General features: G+C 36.8%; 1 protein-coding gene across 4 annotated transcripts; it reads left to right on the forward strand.

Annotated features, from left to right (window-relative positions):
- Positions 1–946: 946 nt before the first annotated feature.
- Positions 947–13,473, forward strand: LOC139114346 (dual specificity protein phosphatase 12-like). 4 transcript variants are annotated; one of them, XM_070676013.1, is made up of 7 exons: positions 954–1,726; positions 5,816–5,929; positions 6,889–7,002; positions 8,850–8,971; positions 9,474–9,751; positions 12,010–12,058; positions 12,763–13,473. In XM_070676013.1, exons 1-7 carry the CDS (start codon positions 1,476–1,478, stop codon positions 12,906–12,908), a joined length of 1,074 nt encoding a protein of 357 aa, XP_070532114.1. In that variant the 5' UTR covers positions 954–1,475; the 3' UTR covers positions 12,909–13,473. The 4 variants fall into 4 exon arrangements, with proteins under 4 accessions (XP_070532116.1, XP_070532114.1, XP_070532115.1 ...); XM_070676015.1 differs by lacking the exon at positions 6,889–7,002 and having other exon boundaries at positions 947–1,726; XM_070676014.1 differs by lacking the exon at positions 5,816–5,929.
- Positions 13,474–18,180: the final 4,707 nt, after the last annotated feature.

Consider the following 18,180-nt stretch of genomic DNA (forward strand, 5'->3'; position numbering starts at 1 on the left):
TAATAATTGTCATTTACGAAACTTTTTATTTTTCAAGCATTACCTCTGTCACTCATGTGGTTTATGAGCTGCTATAAACTTATTTGGTCAGGGCGATAAGCCCCCGCGTCGGTGATGGGGCAGAACAAATTAATGAAAGGAATTAAGAGACATGGATTGTTTTCTTTGAAATACTATATAAAAATAGCGAGGGTAAAGTCATAGGCACACACGTAACAAAGGTAAGGCTTGAAAAATAAAAAAAAAAGTTTCAGGTATATGACGTTTATTGATCATAACTTCTAGACGAACAATGCTTGCAGTACCCTGTGGTCTCATTTGATTACCGAAGACTTTGGATAAACCGCTACACAAACCCGGGTACACAAAGTGCTAAAATATGACGGTTTATGTGCAACAATAGCCGAACAGACACGCAAAAGGTACGGTTGTGTCAGACAAAATCAGCCGAAAATGCGATGGACAGGAAAAAACAATCGAAAAATCCCTATAATGTTTCTAACAAACGCCAAGAGCGATTTCATGGAAACCTCTTCCAAAGTATGTTATGTTAGCAGTAACCAATCATGAATTTAAACTGTTAGTACGAAACTTTTACTCAATCTGTCCAACGTTTATGCGCGGCATTTCACTAATATTCGATTGAACATCGGCATTAATTTGAATGATGGTGCTAGATGCCGACTCAGATATTCGGCAGTTTTGATATAAAAGGTATATTTTTCTGATGGGATGAACAAATTCCCCTGTAAGTAGACCTTCTTTTACTATTCTATTTGAATATAATTCGGAATGTGGTTTTTCGGGGTCTAAGATGCAAGTGTAGCCCACTGCCAATATGCAATGCACAAGAAGTCACAAACTTAATATAAAAACAAAAGTACTTTATGCCAAACCTTTGAGAGGGCGCAATGTTAAAAATTATCAACAAGCTAGGGTTTGCACTGAGTTTTACATCATTCATCATGGCAGGATAGGCTCCGACCAAGTTGCACAAGGCTTTGAAATGGTGCTGTTCAGCACATTTTAAAGACCCGCTCGAGTATTTCTCCTATATACGCAAGACTGGAAATGCAAGTTGTCATTTTCTTATAATGTGACGACCAGGCATGAGTGGTGTACAATTATTAACATATTGATGTGTGTTTTCAATATCGCCAGTACCTGATCTTTTGTATGCACATACATGTGAGTGACCCAACACTCTCTACAGTATATGCAAGCAAACGGAACCGGACATCACTCGAGGCCTCACCAACAGTATATTTGTAATATCGCCACATCGTTCTTCGAATCGAAAGACGTTACATCAAAGAAGACGCATTCCATGAGGCAAAATAGGCCGTAAAAACTGACTTTTGCTGGGCATTACAGATTCGAGTCCGCCGCGGATACGATCATCAGATCGTGATATTTACAGAGCGTGGAGGCAGCACTGTGTTGGTATTTCATTTCGTTCTCAGTAGCTGTTCATTATGCATCGAATAAGACCCGGTCTATACATCGGCTGTCGTGCGGATGCGTATGACGTTGAGGCACTCAAGGCAGCCAATATCACGCACATCTTGACACTAGAATACGAACCTTTGGAAATCAACAGCGGTGATTTCAAATACAACTTCGTCCGAGTGTCAGATGTCCCGAATGAAGACATCCTCAGTCACTTTCCAGAGTGCCTGGAATTCGTTGAGGAGGGTATACGAAAGGGGGGAGTCCTGGTTCATTGGTAAGTGCTCATTCTGTTGGTCCTTGGTTTGCTAGACGTGCGTGACTTGCATGGCTAATGTGCCTTGTAGTCGGCACATGCAGTATAGCTTGAAATACTGAATTTCTTCGGCCTAAAAATTCACTTTCACTTGCACTGTTCGACGATGGAACTGTATACAGTCCATCCATCACAAGGACTGTGCTGTGAAAGTACACAATCTACACAACGTTGAGGGATAAACGCATTTTACTGGTGCTTTTTTGTGCTTGAATTTCACCCAGCAATTTTTCTGATCACGAGACACAACTCCAATTTCAACGAGGGAAGCTTCACCTCCCCCCGGCCCTCCATCTGCAAGTCACCCAGTTGCTCTCTTGCATGACCAGTTTCTGAATCTCGAATTGAACCCTAAACTCATCCAGCCATCACATTATACTTGTAATATCACCTTTGTTACATCCACACTTGAGAGCTCAAAGTGTTGCAAAGGAAAAGATGCATTGAACAAAGTATAAATGCCAGAGAATGTCCTCTCCTTTACTTGAATCCATCATCCTCCCATCCCTGTTTCATCAATGTGGTGGTCCAACTATGTTGTGGAAACAATAGGGTGATGCTACTCTTTGGTGGTAAATGGGTAAGACTGCAACTGCCCATTGATGAGAGTTACTAATAACTCTGAGATATTTGGTGTTTTTTTGTGTTAACCCTGCTGAAGAGGACTACATGTTTACGTTATGCCAACGCCATGTCAGATTCTGTAGTTTTATTTTTAAACAAGATTGAAAATTCTGAACCAGCTTGTATATGAGGATTATGCCAAATCACAAGGAAAAAATATTTTTCATTTTTGTTCTTTGTAAAATTTAATGTTCTGGATTGTAGGAACAGTAACTTTATCCTTTTTTTTAAAAAAAAGTTTAATTTTGTGTAAAGTCTCACTTGAGCCTTAGACATCTCAGAAAATATGAGAACGTCAGTAAGTTCAAACCAGCTACCAACAAACTTTCGCTGTTTTGAAACTTAATAAATACTAACATCCATTTTCAAATGTTTTGATTGAACAGATGACATAGCACATCAAATGAATCCTGCAGAAAAAATATTGATCTGTAAATTCATCTACAATTAAGGACGACTCCCTACTAAATTCATTTTGGTAATGTGAATCATAACCCCTTAGAGGAAAAAAAGATAAACTTCGAGTTTCCCCACCTACGGAAGCTTTTCCATCGCATGTTTCCATGGCGACACTCTAGAGGGTATACCTATCCTGCAACCCTTTGACTCTTCTGCTTTTGAAAATGTAATTGAAGTCTCGGTTGAAATCATTGATGGAAGGTGGCGTGGGTGGGGGCTGGGGGTGGGGGTGGCAAGAGGCAGCTTGTTCATGTAGCCCTGCAGGTTCCTTGATCAGGTGAAAACTGATTGCCTGTGCTTTTAGGTAACTCACCTTTAATAGAATTAAACTCAGGCTGGTTTGTCTACTCATCTTATTATGGGATGGTATGTGAGTAGAATCATCTATCACCTTGGGAGGGCAATCTTCATGGCTTCCTCTTACTTCCCCATCTCAAGAGGGCGGTATATCTATTTCTGCAGACAACGAGCACTTCTTTACATGCAAAGAAATTGTGGGCATGACTGGTACTTAAAAATCACAACACATACAACCATGACAAGCAAGCAAAAAAAAAAAAGAGAGAAAAGGACCTGAAAACAGTGTATAAAAGTCTGTCCAGCTGATTTTAGTCATCTTTAATTGAATATTATTAACTAAATTTTGTGAAATTACTCCCGTGAAATTTCAAAGCATAGAAATGAAATACTAGGGATATTTTACATTCTGATGGTCACTTGTCTCAATAAGAGGTTCACGGTAGGATTTCAACTCACATCCTCTGTCAGTCCTTCATATTCCCTTGTATGCTGTAGAAGAAAAATTCATGTGAAAGCAAAATGTAACTTTTTTGTCTGCAAACATTGAGAGAAATGTGACATTTTTTAGGATAGTGATATTAGATGTGGTATAATTTTATATTACTGTTGTATTATTTTACCAAATACCCTTTTCAAAGTCATACCCCAGTATTTAATATTGGTCTCCACAAAACTAAAACAGTCCAACTTCTGTAATAATATAACATATCACCAAGATTCTTAGCTCAACCTGTGTATAACTATTCTAATGCAAACCTGAATTGTCAGTATTTTTTTTTTCTTTTGTTGAAAATGAGAATTAGAAACATGATTTGAATTTAATATAGTTAGAGTTAGATGTACCTGTCAGGGCCTGATATGAAAAGCAATGACAGATGTGACAGAATGCGACTGTAGTACTATAGTTCTATGTGTATCTGGTGATTCTAGTTTTGTTGTCTGTTCTCACATTGTTATATCTGGATGACAACCGGGCACGGGGGCCAGTCTAAGCACCAGTTTCCAAATTACAATGATGTCCCCATTTGTCCTACAGTCTCTCACTTACGAGAGATTTTTGAGGTTTAATCCTCATCTTGCCCAAGTTCATATGTCACCATCAGGTCAAGTTGGTTAAAATTAGTGAAGCGCAACATGTCCCATGTGCTGCATTTTAACAAAATATTGAACTTTTGAAAGACCTGGAAAACAGAGATACTGTAAACATTAGCTGCTATAACATACCAAGCCAAGTGGGTGAAAATGCATATGTTCTAGGCTCAATACCACTTTTTACTGACTTGATAGATCAAGAAGTTGGCTACTGTCTGACAGTAAAAGTGTTTAACCCTGTAATATTTCATAGTAGCACAAACTCTGCACCAATTCTGTCCAAGTGACATCTTTATTGTCTCTATCTATTCACTCCCGCAGTGGATAATTTCCCTGTTCAATTTTTTCAATGGCACGGTTGGACCTGTATGATTCAGAGATAGGAGGGTGAAAGGGCTTCAGGTTAACCAATGTGATCATCCTACCAAAATTTTTATTCAATTGCAGTTCACATTTCGGTGATGATCTCATAATTTCAATCACTAGTTTTGTCTGGCCACTATCATTCTCTGCATTATAGATACGTGACTTGAATTGTAGAACTACAGGTGGAACATTTTGTCACCAGCTGTAACCTTTCCTTATATTATTTGTGCAAAATCTCTGAGGACAAAGTCGCTTCTTTTTTGACCTTTCTGTGATATCAAGAAAACATGGAATACTTGCATATTATAAAAGTCACCCAGTGTACAAAATGAAGGCAGTACATAACTGCAAAAGTGTCAAAAATTATTTCCTGAATGCAAACAGATGATTTTGTTCTAGAACTCTGGACAAAATGGAATTTTCCTTTTCAAACTTGCTTTGCTATGACAAATAAACATTGCCACAATGTGAAGGAAAGCTGCTATCTTTATCTATATTAAAGTCAACATTAATACAGATTTCAGTACAAAAGCTTGCATGAGATCCAAACTTAATGTAACATTTGTATGTTCAGCCATGCATGGTGAGAGTTTTATACTTGAATTTTTGAACTTCATGGACTTCATTTTTTGGTACAGACCATGAAATATTTCACTTAATGTTGTGTCTTGTTGGGCTACAAGCAGAGTTGACGATGTGCTTAAAGGTATACTGTCACCTGTTCCAATTTTGCCACAGTTACCATGGAAAGAGAAAATCTAACCAATCACAGATTTTAAGCGGGTGGCTGCTTTTTAAAAACAGCGCCCTCACATGGGCATTTTGAATACCAAGGAATGCCCCTTTGACCATATATGGGCATATTAATAGATTACAGGTGACTGTGTACCTTTAAGTGACTAGTATTTCAGCTTGGTTGTAAAAAGCTCAAAAAGAAGCAACTATGTCCCTGTGAACAAATGAAAACAGAAATTATGGAAAAACTCATATGAGTTCAGGTGTTGGTATAAAGCCTTCAACTTTAGCCATCTACCTCAGATAATGAATAAGACAGTTTGAACTTGAAGCTGTCTTCCCAACCTTCCCAGCAGAGTGGATTGATCCACTGTGGGCTCTTCCAATATGGGTCATACCACACTGCTGTGAAAGATGGGGTGATTGGAGAAGGAACAAAGCTGAGGGACTGACGTATTCTTTTGAACACTCCAGCATGATGGGTGCTTCCCGCAGCGCCACCATAGTTATTGCGTATATCATGCAAAGAGAGTACGGCAAAGTGGACGAAATTCTGTCGCAGGTGAAAAGGATTAGACCCCGAGTCGGGTAGGCTTTTGTCTTTTCTGTCTGTTCAACAACAACAGATGAGTTTCCAAATTTCTCATCTTTTTATTCAAATATTGATGAAACTTTTGCATAAATGTTGTCTTGAGTAAAATCAGTCGCTTAACACAAAGTCCCTCCATCACAGGGACTGTACGTGATGCAAAAAGGTCGGTTTTGAAAGTAAACACTGACCTTCTTGTAAAAAGGCATCAATGAAATATAGAATGTGAAATTTTGAACTCATCTGTCTTAGTTGAAACCGTTGTTGTGTCTGACTTCTGACCCAGCCATTTCAAAGGTCAGAGGTCAAATACCAATCTCATTTCATCGGCTTTGTGAAAGTTCATGGCAGGCATTCAAATCTCTTATTATTGAACCGATTATCATAATTAAAACCAATTATCTTTTAATATGTCATTAACTGATTACATCTGATTCTAATCTACATAAGGTAATTCGTGCCTTGATAATTAAAAAAATTTAAATGTATGCTCAAGCTTTCAAATTGTCAACCATTCTTTCAACAGCAAAAATAAAAATCAAGGGTCACAATCCAAATTTTGGTATAAGAGAAACAAATTACCAAATGTTTACCGATATTTGGAATTCAAAATGGCCACCATCCCTACATTATCTCTGAAGGGGGAAATAAAATTCGTGATTTTCACAAAACTACATGTAAGCTGATGAAAACTCTAAATACTCCAAAAGCTTCAAAATGAGCCCCCACGACTGGCAGGGTAAAAGGATATTGTAAAAGTGAGAGAGTCCAAATATCTGTCCCCGAGGCACATTCTGCCGTAATTACAACATGTCTGCCACATAGCTTCAACACAGCTAGATGAAATGCGTCCAGTTTTGCAACTTTCAGAACCACTGAACACCCAGTTTTGATTTCATTTTATTTTATTTTTCCTTTTTGTCTTAATGTCTGTGTTTGTGTTTGTACATGCATGCAGTTTTATGGGAGTCTCAAGAAGTGCCACAATCATTGTTGCATATTTAATGAGCAAAGACAAAAAATCGGTCACCGACACTCTGCAGTCTGTGCGACAGATACATAACGATGTAGGGTAGGCGATTTGTGTGATCTCTCTTCTATGGGACATATTTTATGTCATTAGCCATGTCAAAGGCCATGTTCATTTTGCTAATAATGTTATTTGCAAGATAATTCAGACATTAATTGTCATCATTGTAATTGACTAGCATTACACAAACTATTTCCAAATCTAATTAAGTGTTGCCAAATGGTCTTATCAACTCCACTTCTATTTATTCACCAATTCATTTAATCAATAATCTATTTTGGTATATATCTGCTTATTGATTTATAGACATGGTAATTGATTTATTAGTTTTTGGTCATTTTCTTATTAATTGATTCATTTATTCACTTATCTATTCACCTGCTCCTTCATTGATTCACATGCCAAGTCCTGCATTCATATATATATATATATATATATATATATATATATATATATATATATATATATATATATATACAGCAAAAATTGATAAGAAGTAGCAAACAGGACTTAGGCGTTACTCAGTTTCACGCTACATGTATATATACACATCTATATATATATATATCTATCTATCTATCTATCTATCTATCTATCTATCTCTCTCTCTCTCTCTCTCTTCTCTCTCTCTCCCTCTCTCTCTCTCTCTCTATATATATATATATATATATATATATATATATATATATATATATATATATATATATATATATATATATTAGTATACTCACATATATATGCGTGTACATAAAATACTTCGATATCAGTCTTTGGACTGTGCATGTGTATGTGTGTGTTTGTGTTGGATCTCTGTAACTTAGAGAGAAGGATATAATGTACAAAAATATACAAACCCACATATACACAGGACAACATGTAGAGTCAGATGCATGGAGATAGACCCATGGACAAACAATACAAACTGACAAAGTAGTCGGACTGTGTAACAATACTACATCAACACCCAGACCACAAAATGTGTGTGCATGAGAAAAATTTATATCATCCAAAACTGCAAATAACATGCGTGCAAAATTGACATTGCCATTCACATGGTTGCAAATTGTTGATTGCCTTTATAGAGGTAGACACCTAGATGCTTGAAAAGTCATATCATTACAGTGGTTTGTTCATACATGGAAGTAATTGGTTCATATGTCATGTGACCTGCATGTAGCTCAATAGTAACGCTGCGAAATAACAGTTTGCTTTCAACATTTAACCCAGGTCTTCCAAAATCATCAGTGCAGTATAAGCATTTTATCTGTTATTGATAAGTGTTAGTTTTATTATCATCAGAACATAAGTTTCAAATGTTTTTATGCATTAATGCTTGTCAGTCTCAGACAAATTGTACCAAATTTAGAATTCACTTTTGGGTAGTATATCAGTCAATAACAAAGCAATCAACTCTGCGAAAGTTGAAACAGATATGGCTGGAGGTCAGACATAGTCTGAACAACACCTGGTCCACCAGATCCACAGGACAACTCTTGCAAAATGATATGTGTTCTGAACAGGATGTGTATAGATGTGTAGTGCTGTTTTGATGCTCTTGACCTCCTTCCAGACAATTTTTCAACTTTCTCAGAGGTGATTTCTTTGTCATTGACAGATGTTACTGACATCTAGCAATGTTGGCAACTCCTGGATTTAGACAACATGTCAGTGCCCATATTGGAAACGGTTCAGTGCAAACCACTGTATCTCTGGCACTTTACTAAATTTGTGAGCAAAAATAATGCTGCCTATTTTAAATTCATCTGCATAGGAATTTGCTGTCCTTTTGCAGTAACCTTTAGAAATAGATACAAACAGGATCATGTGCTATGAAATATTTCCCTCCCTGGGGAAAAGTTCAAACCGGTTCTTTATAATCATCTCTGTAGCCCAAATCATGGCTTTATGGACCAGCTGAGGTTGTTCGAGGCCATGGGATGCACAAAGGACTTCAAGGAGCATCCACTCTATAAACAGTACAAGCTGGCAAAGACTGCCAAAGTAGTTTTACGTAAGTAGAGTGTCATGTGTCAGTCACGTGACAGTCACATGACAAAGTCATGATTCCTGTTTGAAAGCTTGAGCAAAAGTTGAAGTCTTTCACTTTCAAGATGCTTACTTTCTTAACATTTATGGAGCCAGTGCTGTGTAAATCATTTGGTTACTACATTATGCATATCCTTCTCATTGTTTGAATTTTGTGACAAAAATATAATGTTCATACTATCAGTGGACCATTTAACCGACATGTACTGCGTATTTTAGCAAGGAAAAATCCTCAAAATATGATCATTTCTGTTTAATAGTAGTAAATGAGAAAAGGTTTTAAAAACCACTTCAAATGTTTAACCACATTGTACTTACATATATTTATACTGTCTGTCAACCCATAAACAGTAGAGGGGGAAGACAACCAAACTAGATTTAGCTTACAAACTGTCTATTGCACGTTGAAATTCACAATACATTGTAAACAAACTTCCGTTTTGCTCTCCTTCTATTCTGTTTCTTAGAGAAGCAAACGTTTGATGATACCTTCTCCCACTGCCTAGCAACTGACCCCCAGCAGAGTGAAGCTGACCAATCGCAAATGATCTACAAATGTAAAATGTGTCGCAGGGCCGTCTTCAAGGGATCCAGCATCATCAAGCACACCGTGGGCAAAGGTTCCCGGATTTTCAAATCAAAGTCCGGAAAGTCCAGGTCCCCGGCTGAAGTGTCCTGCACATCCGTGTTTATTGAACCTGTCGCGTGGATGGAACCAGTTCTCCTGGGAAAACTAGGCGGCAAGGTACACTCATGGAAAGTTTTCTGGGCAGCAAGGGCTCATTGTGTGGCGTACTTGTTCTGTCTGTACCTTGGGATTATTTTTATCATGGGTTTACCAACTTTCTGTAAATACTGGAAAATTTTAAATTGTTGCTGGTAGTGTCTAAGAGGTCATCACCCACAGTGATACACTGCATTTTTACAAGGATAAACCTGTTTACATTCCCGCAACAAATTTGTTTCACATACTCCGCAACTGGTTACACTTGTCAGGTGACGTTGTTAGACTGGTGAAATTCAAGGTGTGAGTTTGTATATGCCTTCTAGGGCAATTGATTGTCGACAATAGCTTTTGTTTGACACTTTTGATGCTTGTTAGAATTCTGATAGAAGTTTGCACAAATTTGGCTTATAGTGATAACATTATGTTTATTGCTGTTTCTGTCAATGCTTGCACGACAGAAATTTCCTTCTGTATCTGCAGGTGGAAACTAATTTATTCCTGTTGTTATGAGAACCTGTTTCTTGTTACTCATCAGCCACAAAGATGGCGTACGAGTAACCATCAACCACTTTAAGAACCAGATATGAACGTAATGCTCACGTGTTTCATTATATATTGCAGTTATGTGTAAATTTGAACCTTTTCCACATGTTTGCAACTTCATTGAAAGTATTATGATCAACATAATGAACAATATTCACCACAGATTAACTCTATAGGTCATTAAGTATTCAAATACGCAATTACCTGAAATAGAAATAATTAATTTCTTTGACTGCTGTCACTGTATCACTACTTTAAATAGCAAGTGTACTTGCCTCTTGTCAAGTCCTTCAAACTAAATATTCCAAACTTTGAAAGCTCATTAGATATGCAAACTATAAATTAGCTGACATGAAAACTTAAGTGCGAAATGACTTCCAATATTGGTATAACCTGGTATAATCATCAATGTACATAGCATGTTATGTCAACTTTGATCAAATAAATCCAAGTATATATCCCTAATTAGGAAAGCTCATTAAATACACAAATTAGGAATTGGCTGAAGCAAAAATGCTTAATGCCTTTCAATAATGTTAGCCTACATAATGGTATCTTTAATGTACATAGCAAGTTTCATCAATTTTGGTCATGTAAATTCAAATATATATCCCTAATTTCAAAAATTCATTAAATATGCAAATTAGGAGCTGCATGAAGTAAAAATGCTTAATGACTTTCAATAACGTCGTATTATAGTATCTTTAATGTACATAGCAAGTTTCGTCAACTTTGGTCTAGTCAATACAGATAAATATCCCTGATTATGAAAGTTCATTAAATATGCAAATAAGGAATTGGCTAAAGTTCAAATGCTTAATGACTTTCAATAATGTTCTTTCACAGTATCTTTAATGTACATAGCCAGTTTTGTCAACTTTGGTCTCGTCAATTCAGATAAATATCCCTAATTAGGAAAGTTCATAAAATATGCAAATTTGGAATTGGCTGAAGTAAGAATGCTTAATGACATTTAATAATGTTCTATCATAGTATCTTTAATGTAAATAGCAAGTTTCATCAATTTTGGTTATGTAAATTCAAATATATATCCTTAATTTCGAAAGGTCATTAAATATGCAAATTACGATTTGGATGAAGTAAAATGCTTAATGACTTTCAATAATGTTAAATCATAGTATCTTCAATATGGATACCAAGTTTCGTCAATTTTGATTGAGTAAATTCAGATATATACCCCTAATTAGGAAATTTCATTAAATATGCAAATTAGTAATTATCTTTCACGTCACCCTTTAATAACTTTCACAGCTGATATATCTTGATGTGATCAACATTTGTAGCAAATCTCATCAAATTGTGTGCAGTCGTTCTCAATATATATCCGTTTTTTCTAAAATAATTAATTATGCAAATGAGCAAAAAGTAAGCAAGCCACATCCACCAAAAACTAATCAGTTCTTGCCATTTGCAAACTGAATCTATGTACCAGATTTGATTCTGATCTGATGAGCCGTTTTTGAGATATTGAGCACACAGACAGACAGACAGACAGACAGACAGACAGACGGACGGACAGACAGACAGACACACAGACAGACAGACATCGCTGCGACATATGCTCACGTGTGTCAACACGTGAGCAAAAAATACTGCCCTATAGAAAGTAAGAATGGAAAGCAAAAACCGTACATTGAATGTTTTCCCACAATCACCCATATTCCGTTCACTCTAATATGTTATGTGTTTTGTATATTTAATTTATTTAACAGCTGATGTGTCCAAAGTGCAATGCCAGACTTGGATCATTTAATTGGGCAGGTAGGTTTATTTGCAAGTGGGGTTAGTCTCCTTGGGACCTTGCTATTTCACCCTTTCACCGCCATGGTTTGGCCCCCACCCCACTGTTATCAATGGTGAGTTTGGATCTGTTTGCAATGACTTTGGGGTGAACAGGTCAAAAAAGGCAGTTTACATTTTCAATAAACCAGCACAGTAGTGCTCAATATTTGCTGTTCAATTGGGATGTTGGACCTGTAAATAGAGATGGGATGGTGAAATGGTTAATTTCCCAGCAAAATGTAGGTGTTTACTGGAAAAGTTGTTACACAGCATTAGGTGTTTCTTCAAAATATTGATACTTATTTTTTCAAAAGGTATGGCTATTTAAGAAATTGTAGTGTGAAATTTTCGTTGTGCTGTACCAAAATAAAATGTGTTAGAAATCAATGGAGATAGAAGATAGGTGACTTGCATCAGAGCTATATTTCTTGGCAAACCGGTCTTGAATATAATTCTGCCAAAATTCATTGTGTAAATTAATAAAATGTAAGACAAAACAGGAGAAAACTTGTTTTTCAAAATGCTGTGAATTTAGAGTGGTGGATTCTGTATCAGCAATACATATTAAGATCGCTAATTGTACATTCAGTTGTTTATCTGCCCATGACCAATCTAAAGCTGTGCCATATTTGTGTGGTCATGTGACACATCTTAAAGAGTTCGTTTGTCCTTTCATTCCTCAGGTGACCAGTGCTCATGTGCCACGTGGGTGACCCCGGCGTTCAAAATCCACTGCAGCAAAGTAGACGAGAGCAGACCACGGCCGCCGGTCGGTGAAACACATCACAGACAAACACCAGCAGCAACAGCGGAAGCAGCGCTGCAGTAGTACGTGAACACTGACAGTTCAAACCTCAGTTTTCTTCAACCTTCATCTGAGAACTCATATTTTTCCCCATTCCTGCCAGGATTTCAGATACATAGGTGTGATAGACATGACTAGTGATCTCTCGTAGATATAAATCTATTGAAGCTTGATATGCTTAGATGCAGATAACTAGAATGCGAAAATTTTACCGCGGGAGAGTTTAAACTTTCCAAGGAACGTTATCAAGAGTTGAATGTTAGACGAATAAATTGGATAGTTTGAGTTCATATCAAGAGCGTTCTTTTTTTCAATGGAGTAAAACTCTTTTTCAATTGAGCTAATATTAATTATTTAAGTGTCATAGAAGTTTACAAGAATTTGGTCAAAATACCAGGAAATTTTTATCCTGCATTGAATTTTTTTATGCTGAAACTAGTATCGCTTCATCTCAGTAATATTTCATTAGATATGTTTCAGGCAAGAGATAGTAGCTCATATGTTTTCTTTTTGTTTCCAGTTAGAAGTGATCTGTATTAACTTTTGTAGCACTGTTTTGACTTTGTATAAAGGACTGTCACAGTGAAAAGTTTTGAATTCGTATTCCTGCCACAGTATGAGTACAATATCATATTCTTTTATAGAATATGGGAGAAGTTCGGCGTTACCTTGACAATGGGCAAATTTCTTTGAAGTCAGCACGAACAGAACAATTTCAAGGTGTTACAAAGGTTCAACACAAACAGCCTAGGATATTGGCCTCCCTATGACTCTTCTACCCTGTCCCCCCTACTTCTAAAATGCAGTGATCCAATCACTGTATAGACACAAGTGTGCTGGATCTTCAACATTTTTCGGTGTAAGGGTGAAGAAGAAGCAATCAAAATGTATCACTCTTTTATTGCAAGAAAAATATTAACAGCAGTACTTTTAAGAAAATGATATCATGAACTCACAGATGAAACTTTCACGTGGTGAAAATGTCTCTGATAACTTAATGATAAGCAGTAGACATAGACAATAGCTTTGTAGGATGTGAAATTCAGTCTGTTTAGCTTGTAGGGCTTCCAGCTGACAATAGTGTACAAAAACCTGGCTCATTGCTGTTCAACAGTGTCTCTGCAGTTCAAAGTAGGCGAATGTGCATTATCTTGGAAGCTTTAATCTGATTGGCTTGCTGAAATTCACTGTTCCTTTTGATTAATTTCCAAACGGCCAATTAAGTTGAGAATAGCCCTACTTTCAGACTCCCTAAGTTGCTGTCAAAAATGACAGCGTACCAATCAGATATGACTTTCTGAGCTGCTGCACATTGCTAGTTCAAAATGCAATGTGTTTCTTCTGGCCTATTTAATGTGCCATCGACTCAAGAGGGCTTGATTTGACTCAAATTTTACATGTTTCATGTACAAGTAGTAGTATAGGGTGGACTCGAGGATTTCTCGAGACACCTTTAAGTAATATACTCCAAGATTTCAGAATTCTTATAAGTTAGATGAGATCTGCAGTGTAATATATAACATAGGTTTGCCATGTAGTAACGGTAACATTTCCACAATTTCAACAGAATATTGATGGATTGTCAGAAATCTCATTTTGGGGAAAACTCAAAAATCAAATCATAGCAGACATTTTGTGTGATGTGTCATAGCACCGTAGTCATGGTAACCATGCTGTTTAAGGTTGTATTTGTCTCATTGAGAAGGTACCGCATTTCATCCAGATTTAAAAAAAACTAAACTACTTGCATGCACAGCGTATAAAATGCAAAATTTTCACATAGTGTATCTGTGTACTGAGTAGCTTGTAAGTATACATGTTACAGGGCCAAAGGTCTAAGAAGGTTAACCATTGCAAAATAGTCAAAGTTGATTGGACATTACAGGAATAGTCAAAAGTGATTGGTAAGTGCAGGAAGAGTCAAAGCTGATTGGACATTACAGGAATAGTCAAAGCTGATTGGACATTACAGGAATAGTCAAAGCCTATTGGTCAATGCAAGAACATGCAAAGCTGATTAATAAATGCAAGAGCAATCAAAGCTGATTGGATAGTAGAGGATGTAGTTGACAAGTATGTGTCATAATGTGACATTTTTGTTTTTCTTTTGAAGAAATAAGTGTCGATTGTAGCAGAGTCTAACAAAATGCACAGTCCTTTCAAAATTCTTCAACCATACAGGGCCCTGCATTCCAACTTCTTCATGTTGTTTTTGTTGTTTATAGGAGACAGGAAGAGAGTGAAATAATGTCAAGTGGGCATAGTTGCCATCTGCAAACATTACTGTGGTTACTTAAGTTTCATGTCAGGAGTTATAACACCCTATGCAGTGGTGTTACTTCTTAAAAATTGCACCTCTGCCACAAGTGAATTTGCTGCATGGATATCACCTGTGAAATCACAATTCAAAGGTCATGTGAGGGCATTAGAAGTCATTATTCAGAGGTCATGTAAGGTCATCAGAGGTCATGCAAGGTGCATTACAGGGTTCTTCTCTTAATCTTGCTCAGTCAAAGTTGTTTTCAAATATATTTTGAAATGAGTTTTATTTTTTAAGACTTCAAGGAATTATACATTCTTCCATCCAAAGTCATCTGTTATTGTTTCAGCCAAATCAATTGAAAAAAATAAGATTTCACTCAGCCTTCAACATGGGACAGATCTACACATTAGCAGTGCTGTTTTGCTAGTCTAAACTCCTAACAAGTGAGATTGTTATTCAAATATCTTTTCAAGATGGCGCCAATTGACAACTTTTTGTGCTTCACAAAGTTTAGCGAGATCTGGTATAACTGTTGTCTTTGTAGAAACCAGTCTTGCAACACAGAGCCAACCACACTTCATCTATGGCATTGAAAACTGCACAGAAAATCTCAAACTCTAGTGAAAATGTGCAAAAAATCACCCGTTATGGCACAAAGCCTGTCTATTGTCACGTAGAGTGCACTCCACATGTACATTTAAATATCCAATTATTGTACGATCTTTGCAACAAGTAGACATTGTCTGTTTATTTGTCACTTAGACCAATGTGTAATGACAACCAGACAAAACCATAATTTGTTTTTATGTATAAGTTCAGCCAAAGACCTGTAATTTATTTGTAACAGGTGTATGCAATGTAAATTTAATTAAGGATATTTATTAATAAAATTTGCTAATTGTATTTAACGTAAGTAAATGTACAATAAAGATATTTCCATTAAAGAGTAAATGTTATAAGTTTCTGTGTTTCCCTTAAAGAATAAATGTTATGTTGCTGTATTTCGAATAGCATGCAATTTCTAGTAGATACCAGGCATTAGAATATGGACCTATTTCAGTATTTTGGCTTCCAAGAGGGCGCTGACATGCATAACAACAAAGCATGAATCAGTCAGCAGTAAAATATTTGTCATGAATATCAAATAAAGTTGATGCTGTACCACTGGCTTGAAGCAAAAACGTTCAAAACACTGATTTTGGAACACGATTCCCGTTTTTCCGTACATTTGAAAAAGGACAAAGTAATGTATCAATACCGTGTGTGAGGGCAGTCATTAACCGTGGGAAATGTTATTTTATTGTCCTCTCTATACTCTCAATCTAATGAATGAATTACGTTCCACTCCACTCATTCATTAATGATAGATCAGTCAGAGGTGCAGCTTTATTACAGGCAAGAAGAGGAAAGTATACAGTACACATTATACCAGGGTGCGGAAGCAAATGGCGGGAGAAAATGAAATACCCGCGTCACCTGTGCATGCCGTCCAGGAAAAACCAGAGGTAAAAAACCTAAGATAAGGGAAATTCTCTTGAAACCTGTTTCCGAAAACAATGCATAACACAGGACCACGGGGAGGTGAACAGCAACTTTGTTTTTTGATTATAACTTGGACGAACCCGTCGGCCGTCTGTAGGCTGCTGAAGTGTCTGGCTAGACTGAATATCTACTTCCTAACTTCCTTATTGCTCCGTAGCCCCGCCCAAACACTATTTATCACAACCACGTGTCACATATACGTAACGCGAAGACATCAATTTCTCTCTATACTATCGAAGCGGGAGAAATTATATTGATGTACCTCCGTCATGAAGCACGGTCCCGTCCACAGTTCAAAGCACGAACTCTACAATTTTCCGTCAAATCCCAGGTCAAACATCAGCATTTCCTACACATTTAAGGTAGAATGCGCCTCGGGGACAGATATTCTGAATCTTTTCTGATCTACCCCATGGTGTGGGGGGGGGGGGGCTCATTTTAAAACTCTAAGAGTAAGAAAAATTTTCACCATCTTAATTTTTCGAAAATAGAAAATTCGTCTCAATTTTTCGAAAATAGAAGATCATATTTTTTTCCTAAAGTCAACACAGTGATTGTGGCAATTTTGAATTTCAAATATCGGTACATATTATAGTAATTTCCTTTTCTAGTATCAAACTTTGCACGGTGGCCCCTTACTTTTATTTTTGATTTTGAAAAGATGTGATTGAAAGTTTCAGTGAGAAAAGTTTGAGCAAAAGTTTATGTCTTTCACTTTCGAGGCCCGTATTGCCCTAAATTTACAGCAAAGTTTGATACTAGAAAAGGAAATTACTATAAAATTTACCTTTTCAAGGTTCCATTCTTGGGCCTTTGTTATTTACACTATACATAAATGACTTGCCGATGACTGTATCTGTTCCGTCATTGCTGTTTGCAGACGATGCCAAACTTTTCAGTCGTTTTAAAACTCTTGATGATGGCAAGCACTTACGAAAGTCTGTAGATAAACTTGTTCAGTGGTCAAAAATTTGGCGCTTAGATTTGAATGCTAGCAAATGTAAGGTACTTACCATCACCTAATTACCATGTGGATAATTGTTTGCTCGATCATGTTTCTCACATTAAGGATTTGGGTATCATTTTTATTCAAAACTCACTTTTGTTCATCACATTGACTCTATTGTAGGATAAGCCAATCACATAAATGGTCTCATTAAACGCAATTTTAATTTGATCATTCAAGTGCTGTCCTTCGACATCTGTTTATTATCATGGTGCGTCCAATTTTAGAATATAATACAGTCATTTTCAATTCAATTTCTGACAGTCAGGCAAACCGTATTGAGTCAGTTCAGAAACATGTGTTGCAAATGCTGGTACGAGCGTAGTGACTACACTATAGTATCGTCAAAGCTGTTTTCTATCCTTTCTTCTTTTGCTGTAGAAGAGCGCACCGAATCCGATCACTTTCCTTTGTCCTTTTCTCTTAAATCAATGGATAAGTCTGATGTCGGGTGCGTGCATGATCATAACACAGTAGCTCTGAAA

Source organism: Ptychodera flava, chromosome 16 (genome assembly GCF_041260155.1).
Source record: "Ptychodera flava strain L36383 chromosome 16, AS_Pfla_20210202, whole genome shotgun sequence".
NCBI classification, from domain to species: domain Eukaryota; kingdom Metazoa; phylum Hemichordata; class Enteropneusta; family Ptychoderidae; genus Ptychodera; species Ptychodera flava.